The sequence below is a fragment of the Lithobates pipiens genome, unplaced genomic scaffold, assembly GCF_037356315.1.
Source record: "Lithobates pipiens isolate NorthernLeopardFrog02 unplaced genomic scaffold, aLitPip1_a1.2 Scaffold_16, whole genome shotgun sequence".
Classification (NCBI taxonomy): Eukaryota; Metazoa; Chordata; class Amphibia; order Anura; family Ranidae; genus Lithobates; species Lithobates pipiens.
In genome coordinates, this window is record NW_027507748.1 from 160,646,600 (window position 1) to 160,662,483 (window position 15,884).

Here is a 15,884-nt window from a genome sequence, read left to right on the forward strand (position 1 = left end):
ACCCACTGATTTGGCAATGGCAAGAAGCGACAGACATATGAAGGATATATGAGCTGGTTACGCTGATGGAGCATGATCTCCTGTTGAAAGTGTTACCCCTAATGCAGCTCACACTAAATTATGTTTAATCAAAGAATTTTCTAAAGCACCAATCAATGCAAATCTTTCATATTCATTCAGAATTCTTTCAGCATGTATTATTAGTAGGCTAGGTCTACAGTTGCTGTGACAGTTAATATTTTCCAGACTTAGAAGCTTTGGTCTGCCCATACGATGGAAGATAGATTGATTTAATATTTTTTGGAGGGAGGTGGGGTCTTGCAAGTATTCTGTTGTTCTTCACATTAAAGCATTGCTATTGTGTACATGTGTTGCACAACTGTTTCATTTTGCAAAAGTCACATTTTCACTTTATTTGTGGCAGCAATTGTTTACTATTTCACACAGAATTTGTTTTGTGACACTAGAAGTCCCCCTTTTTCTATCTGCTTGCCACAAATGTAATGGACCACAGACTATCCTAACATGGCCACCACAATGTACCTTTATGGGATAAGAAGTACGACCTACCCTGATTTTCCAGAAAATAAGTCCTAGTCTAAAGTGGTTGTAAACCACTAGAATCCTCTCTATTACAGTATTATATGTAAAAGGTGTGAGTTTCTTTAATATAATTGAGTAAAATAACTTCTTATAGTGCCACTCAGGGCTTAGCTGACCTCCTGCTGCTCTCCTCCTCTTCTCCCAGCTGTCAGCAGGGGATTTTGCTGCCCCCCTGCAAAGCTCGGAGCGCAAAAGAGCTCAGGAGGGCCATGGAAGTGCCAAGCCATGCTCAGCTGATTCCCGCTGCTCTCCTCTTCTACCGGTTGTTAGCGGGGGCTCTGGGCCCCCCCTCCTTCTGCAGTGCTTGTGCCAAGGAAGACTGATCAGCTGGGTCACGGAAGCGCCGAGCGGTGTTATAAGAAGGTATGTGACATGATTACAGAAACACATACCTTTTACATTATATTCTACCGTAATAGCGAGGATTCTAGCAGTTTACAAGCACTTTTATTCTGTTCACACTGGGGATTAAATGGCAATCCTTATCCCAAAAATAAGCCCCGCTGTGTTTTTGGTTGCCAAAATTAATATAAGACCCAGGCTTATTTTTGGGGAAACACGGTAGCTATATAAATGAGGAATGCCAGCCTGGAGGCTGACAGTGTAGATGTAACATCAGAGGGAGGTATGTTCTGCAACACAGCTCTGCAATACAGTCTGGGAAGAAGGCGTTTGCAGAGAGAACTTTTTGAAAGGTGCTAGCTGAGAGAAACATCAGGGAGACATTCTGTGGGAACTTTCAGCCAGATTCCTGTTTGCCCAGTGCCCAAAGGACAGCGCAGAGAAGCTGGAGCCGTTTCCACCTTTTTCTTTTGTCTGCCTAAGAGGACAGAGGAGCTACTGACTGACTGTTACATTTAATATCTCTGTAACAAAGTTATGCAGGGTACACATTATACGATTTTTTGGCCAGTGGGTCAAACCAAAAAACAACAACTTTCAGATCATACAAAAAGCTTACAAGCGAAGTTAGTGTGGCAATCTCACCCGGCGGAGTTACTGTATTCTGACAGAGGAACTCCCCCAGTCAGAAAACACTAAGCCCTTGTACACACGGTCGGACATTCCGACAACCAAATCCGTCGGATTTTGCCCGAAACTGGTGTTGCATACACACAGTCGGACAATTTGTCGGAAAATCCGATCGTTCAGAACGTGATGACGTTATTTTGTTATGACGGGACTACATTCAGGCTAGTAGCCAATAGCTTTGGTCTAGGAATTTGATCTGAGCATGCGTAGCAATTTGTCCGATCGGAATTCTCTACAAACGATTGGACAAGGTTGTTGGAAAATTTTATAGCCCAGCTCTAAAACTTTGCCGGTCGGATATTCTGATGGAAACAGTACGATGGAGCCCACACACGGTCGGATTATCCCACAACACAGTCCAATCGGACATTTTCCGTTGGAATGTCTGACCATTGTACAAGGGCTAAGAAGCGTTCGCAGTCATTGGCTGTGAGCGTTGATCGAATGCTGGTTTTCCAGCATGCCTATTCGACAAAAGATGGTTGTGTCCAACATGGAAGTTTTACACATAGGCTAAAAGCCAATTTTCAGGCCAATGTCTAATCAAGCCTTGCTTGTGCACCAGTTACTCTCTCAGATATCTAGAATTGTATTACTCTGGTACAATATAGAACTGCCATTTATCCAGTTATTCGTTCATCTTATCAGAAGCTAGTGTTATGCACTGAAAAAATAAAAAGTATGTGGTGCTAACTCAGCTAAAATATAGGATAATATATGTAAGATCAATATAACTATATAAATGTGCAATCAATCCTATAATAACTAGCACTATATAACCCTGCTAGACTAAATTATAAAAATGTATAATTTTAAAGGGATAATATACCTGTTGTTCCCATCACGTAATATCTTAAGCCAGCTACGATCTTTCCGATCGTGGAAAGTTGGCCAGGAATCAGCTGACTTTCGGGGTATGTGTACCGCTGTTAACAGGCACAACTAAACATAAACTTTCTAACTGCCAGGTTCTGTGGAAAACCAGCATTCGATCAGTGCAAGGGCTACATACATTGATCAGTTCATTCTGGTGGAATACAATAGCTCAGTTGGAGAGATCCCTGCATCATACATCATTGTCTTGATGCAGGGATCTGGCAGTTGTTTTGTTTTTTTCATTAAACCCGCTTGTTCAAAAAAAAAAAAAACTGAACATGTATGCCCAGCTTTAAGGAAACGGAACCTCATTTGCTGCTTTGTTGACTAAAAAAAGAGATCTATTACTGCACAGTTGTTTAGAGCATTAATGCAGACTTCTGAGATTACTAACGCACAAGTTTGGAACATATATTAGAGTTAGCTTAGCTAGATAAGGGAAGGTAAACTATCATGTTACATTTGATCTCCAGCAAAGGCACGCAAAGCATACAATTGTTATTGTTATATTTTAAAAAGACAAAAGCTAAAACATTTAAAACTCAAAGTGTGTAACCTACACACTTTACAAGGCCATTATCTGCATGGAGTTTGCATGTTCTCTGTGTGTTTGTGTTAGTTTCCACTGGGTACTCTGGTTTCCTACAACATGCCAAAGGCATGGTCTTGGATTAATTGGGTCCTTTCCTAATTGGTAGGCTTGTGCAATTCGTTTCGTAACAAATCGAAATTCGGCCTAATTTTGCATCTTTCGGACATTCGGATGCATCCGAATGTCCGAATAAAAAAATAACAAATTACAACGAATACGAAAGAAATATAACGAATGAATTTGAATGAATTTGACATGATTCGAAATTATTTCAACTGCATTCGACATTATTTCAACCACATTCGAAAATATTTTGTGACCCAACTTTAGGGCCATGTATCTCGGGGTCACTTGGTGCTAGATACTTTAAATTTGGATATGTTGTAGTGCTAGTATTATTGTGTTTGAATACCAAATTTGGGGTTTCTAGCTATAAGTGACCCCGAGATATGTGGCCCCAAAATCGGGTCGTAAAATGTTATTAGGTATTAGAGCAGAGAATGACATTTTGCGACCCGATTTTGGGGCCACATATCTCGGGGTCACTTATAGCTAGAAACCCCAAATTTGGTATACAAACAATAGTACTAGCACTACAACATATCCAAATTCGGAGTTTCTAGCACTAAGTGACCCCGAGATACATGGCCCTAAAGTCGGGTCACAAAATATTTTCGAATGTGGTTGAAATAATGTTTAATCATGTTGAACTCATTTCGAATGCATTCGAAATTATTTCAACATGATTCGACATTATTTCAACTGCATTCGAAATGATTTCAACATGATACAACATTATTTCAACCGCATTCGAAAATATTTTGTGACCCGACTTTAGGGCCATGTATCTCGGGGTCACTTGGTGCTAGACACTTCAAATTTGGATATGTTGTAGTGCTAGTATTAGTATTATTTTCGAATGTGGTTGAAATAATGTCGAATCATGTTGAAATCATTTCGAATTCGGTAGAAATATTTTCGAATTTGGTTGAAATATTTTCGAATGTGGCCGATTTTTCGAATTCGGTAGAAAACTAAACGAAATCCGAAAACGAATTTAAGGAAGTTAACGAATATAACTAAACGAAATTAATGAATTAACGAATTAAAACGAAACAAAACTAAACAAATTTTTTCCTTTTGCACATGTCTACTAATTGGTCCTAGTGTGTGTATGTATTAATGTGAAATAGGGATCTAATGCCTCGTACACACGATCAAACAATCCGGTGGAAAAATCCGCCCGTGTGTAGGCTCCAGCGGACTTTTTTTACCCAAAAGTCCGGCGGACTAAGAAAGTATTTTTGCACTCCAATCTGTCCGCCGGAATCGCATTTCGGCTGTGTGTGTGCCAGTCCGCCGTACTTTTGAAATGAATGAACTTTTCCCGCCCGGAGAAAAGTCCGCTAATTTTGAGCGTGTCTCCAGGTAGCCGGGACCAGCGAAGGAGGTGTCGGACTGTGACATCATAATGGGCGGGGACATCATCCGGTGATGTCCCTATATAAGTCGCTGCACGCCGTGTCTCTGTCATTGTGACCGGAGACAGTGACAAGGCAACATCTCCTGAAGAGAAGAAGAGAAGAACAGAAGGCGGTGACAGCGGCAGCGGCAACAGAAGACCGGGCCACCACTTGTAAAAGAACTAGAAGAAGACGTGGTGGCCCGGCAAGAAGAACCGAAGAGGGGGGACAAGACCCCCAAAGTCTGAAGAAGAGGGGCGGCGGCGAAGAAGAAAGCTGGGCTCCTCCGCTAGCAAAAGAGCTATCAGAAGATAGTGGAGGAGTCCGGCGAGAAGACCCCCGAAGACAGAAGAAGCCCCCCGGAGCTGTGCAATAAACTATTTTAACCCTTGTGTGTTGTGTTTTTTTACATTTTTCCCACAGGTGAATGGGTAGGGGTACATTGTACCCCATACTCATTCACATAGGGTGGGGGGTCGGGATCCGGGGGCCCCTTATTAAAGGGGGCTCCCAGATTCTGATAAGCCCCTCGCCCGCAGACCCCAACAACCAACGGCCAGGGTTGTCGGGAAGAGGCCCTTGTCCTCATCAACATGGGGACAAGGTGCTTTGGGGTGGGGGGGCCGCGCGGCCCCCCTTCCCCAAGGCACCCCCCATGTTGAGGGCACGCCTGGTACGGTTCCGGAGGGGGGGGCGCTCGCTCGTCCCCACCCCCTTTCCTGGCCGGCCGGGTAGCGTGCTCAGATAAGGGTCTGATATGAACCTAGGGGGGACCCCCACGCCGATTTTTCGGCGTAGGGATTCCCCTTTAAGTCCATACCAGGTGACGGGGCCAGCGACACCTCCTTCGCTGGTCCCGGCTACATGGAGACTTGCTCAAAATGAGCGGACATTCCTCTGTGTGTGTGGGCGAGTCCGTTCATTTCAAAAGTACGGCGGATAGTCCGGCGGACTTAGTACGCCGTATTATTCCGCTGCAAAAGTACCGTGTGTGGGCAAGTAGCTCGTTCGGAAAGTCCGGCGGAAAGTCCGCCAGACTAAGTCCGCCGGATAGTCTGCTACGTGTGTATGCGGCATTAGATTGTAAGCTCCTTGAGAACAGGGACTCACGCAAATGTTTATTGTGTAAATACTTGTGATAAATAGATATATTTGCACGTGAGAAAGTGTGTATGTTACATGATAAATGGTTGTAAAACAAAACAGCCTTTAAATCTTTTAGACTGTTGCTGCTCTTGAAATATAGTAAAGAGAGTATGCTGTAAGTACCCTTGAAGCATCTTCTTTTGGTGTACATTGAAGATAAGGATTAGAACAAGAGAACGCTGATATCCATGCTACATTCTGTATAGTACAACACAGTGGGATCACCTGGGACAACTTTTCTTAGCACGAGTCTGTATCTTCCTTTGAATAAGCCAAGGCGAGTTCCACTTTCCTGTTATGTTTCATTTTTGGGCTATATTACAATTATTGGTTTCCGAATGCCAAAACTGTGACTCCTCCTATAATTATTGAACTTTGACCATTTCTCCTATTTTCAGCATGCAGCTGTTACTGAATAAAGTTGCCTATTTGTGATTGTCAAATTCATTGTATCATGGGATTTTGAGGGTGTCACCAGACTAACAGATGTACTCGAAATCTAATTGAGGTGATCCCACCCAAATTTTCTGCGGGAGCTGCAGAGGTTCCAGTCTCGGTCCCTTCTACTGTTCAGCCAGCCATCCATCAAGCTGCCTCATTCATTCCTCTACCCTGTTGATGGTCTACAGATACAGATGAAAGTTCCAATGGACCAAGGGACTTTGCACTTCTTTGCATACATTTATGGTCACATGACATTCTGGGTGCTAAATCTTCTCTCTTTCTTACTGAAGAGTTAGAACATCCTTACCTGGGTGTCCTTATTTATCCAGACTTGGGGAGGTCTTTAAAATTGAAGTTTTGTGCTTATCCTAAAATATATTTCTTGGGAGTTTTTTGAGGAACCCAGGAGGATTTGGACACAAACTAATCAGTTATAGAAGTCACAATTTCAGTACTCAGATTGGAGAGCAGAAAAATGACCAGACCTGCCCTGTAAACCTTCTCAAAATCCCACCCTGCCTCAGTTTTGTACCAAGCAATGCCTAGATAAAGAGTGTAAACACAGAGAGTAGGTGGTATGTGTCTCCCAATGAACTCCAGGAAAGGGAATTTTATGGTGAATATAAAAATCTAATTTTCTGTGTTGTTCATTGAGAGACACAGGATTCAGAGTCAATTGAGATGTCCAAAAGCAAACTAATTGAGATTTGGGAAACATAGTAAAGAAAATGTTAACAGGCACAACTAAACACAAACTGGGGACTTTCTGCATCTCAAAGAGTTGCCTGAAAGACTTTTACACACGAAAGCTGGCATTAGAGGAGGCATAAACATCCACCCTTTGGCGAAACCCAAACCTAGAGCACATTTACAAATTACCTGAGCCCCATGCCTGGACCAAATTTAACATAAAAACTGTGACACAGATTGCTTCCAACCAATCCCTAGTCCCGCTTTCCAAACTGAATTCTGACTTTAACATACCACGGTCCTATTTTTTCAATACCTTCAACTCTCCCATGCCTTCGGTTGCCAATTCTCCAACTCCCCTCCTCAACTGATCCAATCTTCACTAGAGGACCTCCTTAGGTCAGATTGTGCAAAAAAAAACATCTCTTAATTGTACTCACATTTAATTATCACCTCTCTTCTGGCTTTGGAAAAGCTAAGATCTAAATGGTCCCATGACATCCCTTATCTTGACAATGACGACTGGGACAACATATGGGATTTCCCTTATAACTCCCTGGTCTCTCTGAGAGACCACCTGATCCAATTCAAGATAGTTCACCGGACATATTTTACCCCTCACAGATTACACAAAATGAACCCTGACTCCCCTCCCGTGTGTTGGTGTTGCGGTGTGATTGCTGGGGACTTCACCCATATCTTCTGGACCTGCCCAGCAATTACCAGTTACTGGAAGGAGATTTTAGACTTTATCACGCAAATTACTTCTGTGCCACTACAACCATCAATGACAATCTGCATACTAGGCCTGACAGAACAACTAATCCCTACGGTGGCGGGACACACGCTGGTGGGACTCCTAAAGTTTTATGCCCGCAAAGCCATACCTCTTGGTTGGCACAAACCAACCCTCCCTCCTCTCTCCCTGTGGAAACAACGCATTAACAATAGCTTACCTCTGTATAAAGACACATACGCCAATAGAGGCTGCCCCGACAAGTATGACAAAGTCTGGTCAAAATGGCTGGCGGATCCCTCCTCTGCCTCAGAGGTCTCTTAGTAGAATCTGCACAAAATAGTTCTCAAGTGGATGCCAACTGTGCACAATGAGTTTACCAGATGTTATTTCATCATATAAAAATGTTAACTACAGTATCCAGTGACCCAGTGAGCTGTACTGATGTACAAATAACCACAATCTATGCTCTATGTTTGCTGTCTATGTATGACATAACTAAAATGTGGTCCCCGCAGGGATCACATTGTTACCATGTAAGACCAATGTATGTTTTGTTTTTTTGTTTTTTGTTCTGCTCATTACAAATCAATAAAAAGATATTTACATTTTTTTTAAAGAACATGCGGACAGAAGACCAGGTGGAAACCTTGCACATATTGGAAACCGTTGCCTGATGTGAAAAAGCTGAAGAAGCACTCACAGACCTAGTAAAGTATGTATTAAGAAGAAAGGGGGGAACTTGATCCCTAAAACCATAACCTTGAATTATGGGATGTGACCAGTGGGGAAATCTGGAACATGAAGCTCTGTCCAGGAAATCATTTCTTCTACTTCTCTTGCCACGCAACACTTTTGGTTCCTCCTTTAAGGTTCTGAATATCACTATTGTGACACTGTCAATCTGAATCCTGATCAGAAGATCCTCTAGTAAAGATGTCCAAATGACAACCAAAAATCAACAGAAGCTCCAGAACGTTGATCGGGATTCATTGCCCAGACTTCCATTGTGATGCTCTTCCAAGAGATCTGAAGGAAGGATTTCCCCAATTCCGCTAGATTCCTCAGCTACCAGGTCAAAGACAACCATTTATTTTCTGATAGGAGACTTATACAGGAAAAAATATGGGAGACAACCCCTAACCCATAAACACAGTAGTAGTGCATGGCTGTGGGCATAAACTCTAAACAAGCCACAAATAGAGGTAATACGTGATTTTAATAGAGTCCCCTAATGTTTCACAGACTAACATCATGGCCAAGGCAGGTTTAATGAAGAACCTGCCAGGGAAAACAAGGTTTTAGGGAAAGTCCCCAGCCATTTATCTATATGATGCTTAAACATTCATCATCTAATGAGTTTTATGAAGGTAGAACACTTCTTAACAAAGGCTTCAAACTTGTATTGGACCACAAAACAGGTGCAGCAGGCAGTGACATGGACACCCAAAAAGGACAAAAATGAAAAAGAAAGAATAAGAGACAGGACTCTAGCTTAGAGCCTGGCATAACTGCAGATTTGGGTGAGTAAAATGGGTTTTTACATTCATATTAATTTTTTTTTTCTGGCAATTAATTAAATGGGTGGGAAGAGGATGTGAGGGGTGAAGAGGGTGGAGCCTGGAAATCAGCTTTAAACATATTTTTTAGCTTTTTCTAATTCCTTCAGGGAACCAAAGGGAAAGTTAAGGCATAACCAATTCATTTGCTGATTCTGCCTAGACATTGGACCCCCCCCCCCCCCCCCCAGGTTCCAGTGTACAAAAATCACATAATTAACCCATATAATGTGAGCAGACACCAAAGAGAGGGAAGAACATCAGCTAAATGTATTTCAGCACTTCTGTTGTGATTGGTATACCTACTGTAGCAGGACTATTAACATAACATGTTACTTGATTATTAACCAATTCCAACCGTGTCCCTCCATCCTTATGTTGAAGAAGTAGAGAAACATTCAGATGTTTCTGTTTCTTCTGTGCCACCCAGAGGCAGTATTCACATGTGGTCTTATGAACTCATAGTAATATAAGTCTGAATATCATTGCAGCACCAATGCACAGATCTGTGTTAGGAATACAAAACACTCAGTGACTGAATAACCCAGCACATTTCAAATGTTTGGTTTTTGGCATCCTGAAAAAAATGTGCATTTATCTGGAAGAGAAAATGAATCCGACACAGTGATACCAAATGAAATACACAGCAACTGCAGGCATAGCTGAGATAGAGGACTGTATTGCAAACGGGTACAATGCAGCCCTAATTCTATTCACATTGTTATATTTATGTTCAGACATATGCAAATCAAATCATAAGGTTTTGAAGAAGCAAGATTCGCACATCTGCATTTCCATAAGTCCGTGAGAAATTAAATTTATTTAAAATGAAAAGCGAATATTTAAGCAGCTCCAGAGTATACAGCAGACATTCCTCTGCAATGCAAATTGTCCTCATTTGCTGCAGATAGAACTGAAAATATTTATGCAACATACCAACATCTGTTTCCATTACAGCAGACCCCATTATTCCTCAACCCTTCTTAACTTTACCAAGGCACAATTTGGTTTTGCCATTGATATTTACCTTTATTCTAATATTTTCATTAATCTGGGACAAAATATAGAATCTGCAAAATCAAAGATAGGGCTATCTTGGTATAATGATTTCTATAGTATAGTGCAGGGGTCTCCAAACTTTCCAATAAAAGGGCCAGTTTACTGTCCTTCAGACTTCAGAGGGGCCGGATTGAGCCCAGTGGTAGTTAACAATGTCAGATCTTTTGCATTAGGAGATGAAATAGTTGATGTCGTTGGGAGGAATAGTGCCCCACATTTGGTGCCCATGGAAGGTATAATACGCCATTGTTAGTGTCAGTGTAAAAACAGTGTTCCAATGTTGGTATCAGTGGCAGGAATTATGCCCCATTGTTGGTTTCAGTGGCAGGAAAATGTCCTCAAGGGCCAGATAAAGGCAAGAAAGGGGTCATATCTGACCCTAGGACCACAGTTTGGAGACCACTGGTATAGTGTGTTACTTTGTTTATAGTTGTGCAGGTGAGTGTTTAGGGCCGTGCCTAACCTACAGCCCTTTGATTTATGATGTGCAGCCCTCAGACCTCTGAGTGGTAAGTGGCCACCTCCTTTATCACAATGCATCAGACTGGCCACTCAACATGGGTAGTGGTGTCTACTTCAGTGATTTACAGCTTCCATGGACATTGAGCAGGTATGGCATATACATAGCTACATTGGTCCAAGCTGGACCAATGCTACTATGTAAAAATATAGTAATAGCTGGAATTGTTCTTTAAAGTAGACCTGAATTCAAAAAGTGTGAATTTGCATTCTGAAAAGGGAACCTATAAAAATGGTATTTGGGCCTGGAATTCCTCCCAAAAATGGCAATGTACTGACTGTGCTTTGAGCCCTATTGGTTTGAATCTGCTGTGTGAGATGTTTAAACACTGTATATGTCTCTGACTGATCAGTAGATTGACTTCTGTTCAACCATAGTGGCCATACATGGTTCAAAATTCATGCAAGACCTTGCTAAACTGGCTACATTTTAATCCATGCATGGCCAGCTTTAGACCCCTTTCACACTGAGGCGCTTTACAGGCACTATAGCGCTAAAAAAGGCACCTGTAAAGCGCCTCTTCTGTCACTCCAATCTGAAAGCCTGAGTGCTTTCACACTGGAGCGGTGCGCTGGCAGGACATCAAAAAAAGTCCTGCAAGCAGCTTCTTTGAGTGTAAACACCATTCCTAGAGCGTACCTGCCCATTGCAATCAATGGGCAGCGGCACTTTGCAGGAGCTTTTAACCCCTTTTAATACGACGGCAAAGCGCCGCTTTACCACCGACGCCCGGGCACTGTGAGTATGAAAGGGCTCTTAGTTTTGGCCTTGTGTACTGCTCTATACTCACTACAAATTCTATAGCCCAGAGTCCCTCATCTAGTGCACAAGAGATAGGGTGGCTACGTTCCTACATATAGTGGGACCATGGGGAACGAGCGTGGCCACGCTTTAACAGGACTTCAGATCACAGCAGGAAAAAAAGAAATTCGGGGATTTGGAGGAGGTTGAGAGCAATATTAGGTACTTTTTTGAGTTAAGACTACATACTTAAAAAGAGTTTTCATTTTGGTGTCACTTTAAGGACAAAGGTGTGGATGTTATATTCAATGAATCCTTCAGTAATACATTACCAATGATTCTTAATTATATTATGTTCAGAAAAGCAACATTTGCTATGACTGATTAGTATTATCAGCATGTTCCCTGTAAAGGTTAATTCTCTATTCTACTGATGTTTCTCTAAAACGAATAGCTTATTATAATGGCATGATCAGTTATAAAATTGAATTCCAAGAATCTGCGCTGCTTACAATGCTTTGTGTCTGAAGAATACGAACAGAGAGAAAGAGGATTGCTCCTTTTTTAACTATAAAAAGTCTATAAAAGTGACAGAGGAAATGAAAGAATTGCTGTACTGTATGTGCTGGTTCACACTTATCAAGGGGAATATATATAAATATTCTTCTGTTCAGTCTTACCAGCTTCAATGCATTCTGGAGTTAAACAAAAGCGTTCCTTGTGAAAACGAATAAGTCCTTGAGTTACTGTTGAAAAATAAAGAGACAGATTTGCATTAGTTATCACTGTGATGACATTCAGCAGAGGACTGCATTCTGTAAAATACAAATACCTGCTTTAAGCAAAGAACTGTAATGCAAGGAACATTTCCTTTTACGGTAATCACCATGGATACAATAAAAAGAGTCGACCATTATTGCATACAGATGTTTTTCGTGTTCTGTTCACTCAAGTATAAGTGATATCATTTTACGTCTTGCCTTATTTTCTTAAATTAAGACATATGGGATTATTCAAAAAGACAGTGCAACTAGCCCTATTAATCTAGTACTGTATATCTAAATTCAAGAACAGAATGTTCATATAATTATTATTATTAAAGTGATATTAAAACATTTTTCAGCAGTTTTTAGTTTAACCACTTGCCAACAGCACACATATACTGTATATATGGATATATATATATATATATATATATATATATATATTTCTGCATTTCCAGGTAGGGGGCATGTGTGCGTGCGTGCGTGCCCGCCTGGCTGTGAGGCCACTGGCTCCAGCACATGCCGATCACCATCATGCAACACAAAGCTCTCTTCTGACAGTGGCGATGTGCTGGTTTTTGTTTCCCGCAAAGCAGGGGATATAAACCGGCACGTCCCTTAGTAAAAACACCAGACAGTACACTCAGTAAACATAGTTAGATACACCTTTAACCCTTTGATTGCCCCAGATGTTAACCCCATCCTACCCATTGTCATTAGTACAGTGTCAGTGTATATTATTAGCACTGATCACTGTATTAGTATCACTAGAGATGTCAGTGGCAGTTAACCAGTTCCCACAAAGTGTCTGTTAGTGTCAGATTGTCCGCCGTCCCGCTATAAGTCGCTGATCACCGGCATTACTAGCATAAAAAAAAAATATGAGTTTGTAGACGGTATAACTTCCATGCCAACCAATCTATATACACTTATTGGGATTTTTTTTTTTTTAACCAAAGACAGAATACATTTTGGTCTTATTGTATGTAGAAATTAGATTTTTTTGATTTTTATTTTATTGGATAATTTTTATAACAGAAAGTAAAAAATATTGGTGGTTTCTTCTCTATCTCCGCTGTCTTCTCCCTCCATTGGTTTCTCCTCCTTCTTCTCCCTCCAGTGATGTGTTCTTCCTCACCATCGCTGACCCACTAAAAATAAAAAAGGTCTTCCTCTGGCGCTGGCTTCCTATGTTGTGTTGGCTCCCACTCTCTGACATTTCTTATATAGCCATGTGACACATGACATCACAAGGGGTGGGTTAAATGGGTGATGTCACCAGATGTCCACTAGACATGTGCGGTTCATTCCAAATTAATTCCAAATTCCAAATTCCAAATTAATATTCAGACAAATTTTTTATTATTCGGAGATACCCGAATTACAATATAAACAAATTTTACCGAATGCTCCAAATAACGTAAATTAAATTCACCCGAATTTCAGAAATTCGGACTGAAATTTGAATCGAATTTTACATGGAACTCCAGTTGAATTCAAACTACACATATTGCTGAAATCAAAGTCTGTGTGTGTTATTAGAGTTTCATTTCAAAATAATACTGTTTTTGTTAAGCCAAAGGTGATTTAAAGAGTCATTGTAATTTTTTGATGAATATTTATTTTTGTTTGTTCACTTTACAGCATTTAAATCGAAAACAATATAACATTTTTGTTTCAACCGATTGGAGAATGTATCAATTGAAACGTTTTGAATCAAAAAAACTGTAAACTCGCAGAAAATGCAAAAATTTCCGAATTCGAATTCCAAATTGAATTGAAATAACTATATTAACGAATCAACAAGACACAAAACAAAACAAATGTTTTTTTCATTCACATGTCTAATGTCCATGCCCCATGGCTATACAAAAAATAGCAGACAGTGGGAGCCGACACAACGGAGGCAGCCAGTATCAGAAGAAGACATTTTTTATATTTTGAGCGGGTCAGCTGTGGCAAGGTAGAACACATCACCGGAGGGAGAAGAAACCACCGGAGGAAGAAGATAGAGAAGTGAGAAGTAACCACCAGAGGTAGAAGACCAGAGCAAGAAGACAGCGAAAGGAGAAGAAACCACCGGAGGAAGAAGACACATTGGAGCTACGATGGGGGATATTCTTAATTTTTAATAAAGGACTTGTGAAAAATCTTCTCTTGTTTTTTGGGTAGGGGGACCCCATAATCAATCACATGGGGGGCCAGGATCTGGGGGCCCCCTTTTCTGAAGGGGGCTTCCATATTCTGATAAGCCCCCTGCCCGTAGACTTCAACAACCACCACCCAGGGTTGTCAGGAAGAAGCCCTTGCCCCATCAACACGGGAACAAGGTGCTTTGGAAAAAGACAACTTCTCCTGCGCTCTGGTGCCCCGGTCTTCAAAGTGTGATACCGACAGTTTAAGATGGTAGTGTCAAAAGGTCTCGCAGCCCTCCTTAGAATATTGGGTATTCAAATACTGGAAAAACAAAACAAGAAAGGAAGGCGCACTGACCTAGTGCATTACCATAAAAAAGCTTTATTCAGAACAGAACAAATAGCAAAATGGCTACTCACAAACAAGTATTGATAAAAGGCATGATCAATACAAATTGATCCATCGCACCAAACATCGACACATCCAGATCTGATGTCAGGTAGATTGATTGATGAATACCCCAACGTAAACGGCTATAAACCACTGACGCGTTTCGGGGAGAACCCCTTTCTTCCGAGCCAAAACAAGCAATGGTTCCTCGCTGGAGGCTCGCTTTCTATATATGTGTGGAGGTTTCTAAAAATATGTGGCCTGAAGGTCTATAGAGCTCTATGACCTTCAGGCCACATGTTTTCAGAAACCTCCACACATATATAGAAAGCGAGCCTCCAGCGAGGAACCATTGCTTGTTTTGGCTCTGAAGAAAGGGGTTCTCCCCCGAAACGCGTCAGCCGTTTACAGCCGTTTACGTTGGGGTATTCATCAATCAATCCACCTGACATCAGATATGGATGTGTCGATGTTTGGTGCGATGGATCCATTTGTACTGATCATGCCTTTTATCAATACTTGTTTGTGAGTAGCCATTTTGCTATTTGTTCTGTTCTGAATAAAGCTTTTTTATGGTAATGCACTAGGTCAGTGCGCCTTCCTTTCTTGTTTTGTTTTTCCAACAAGGTGCTTTGGGCCTGCCCCAAAGCACCCCCCCATGTTGAGGGCATGCGGCCTGGTATAGTTCAGGAGGGGGGTGCTTGTTCACCCCCTCCTTTCTTGACCTGCCAGGCTACATGCTTGGATAAGGGTCTGGCTTTTTTCAAATTTAGGTGTGGAAGGGGGGTCCCCTCCGAATCCATATCAGACCCGAAGGGCCTGGTATGGACCTGGGGGGGCCACCGCCATTTTTTTACAACTTTTTTTTTCCGGAAATTCTTTTTTTACATTCAGCTGTCAGTGAAGAACCCAGCTTTCAGCCGATGACCCATTGATTGTTAAGGATGCGGTGGGCGGCTTCCCGGCCTGCTTCTTAGCAACCAGCTATAGTATATTTACAGTGTGTTTAAAGGGGAAAAACGAAAAATGCATGAAAACTGCATGCAAACAACGCATCAAAATGAGGGTTTAAAAATGCTAAATGCACTGCAAAATGTGCCTGAAAAACGCATCAAGTGCAACCCACGTAGAAG

At 41.5% G+C, this 15,884-nt stretch overlaps 1 protein-coding gene across 1 annotated transcript in view; it reads right to left on the reverse strand.

Moving 5' to 3' along the window:
• Positions 1–15,884, reverse strand: part of PHEX (phosphate regulating endopeptidase X-linked) — a 331,765-nt gene that overhangs the window by 261,720 nt on the left and 54,161 nt on the right. Inside the window, exon 2 of the mRNA XM_077480708.1 lies at positions 12,142–12,207. Coding sequence (XP_077336834.1) covers positions 12,142–12,207 — 66 coding nt within the window. The remainder of the gene's footprint in view (positions 1–12,141; positions 12,208–15,884) is intronic.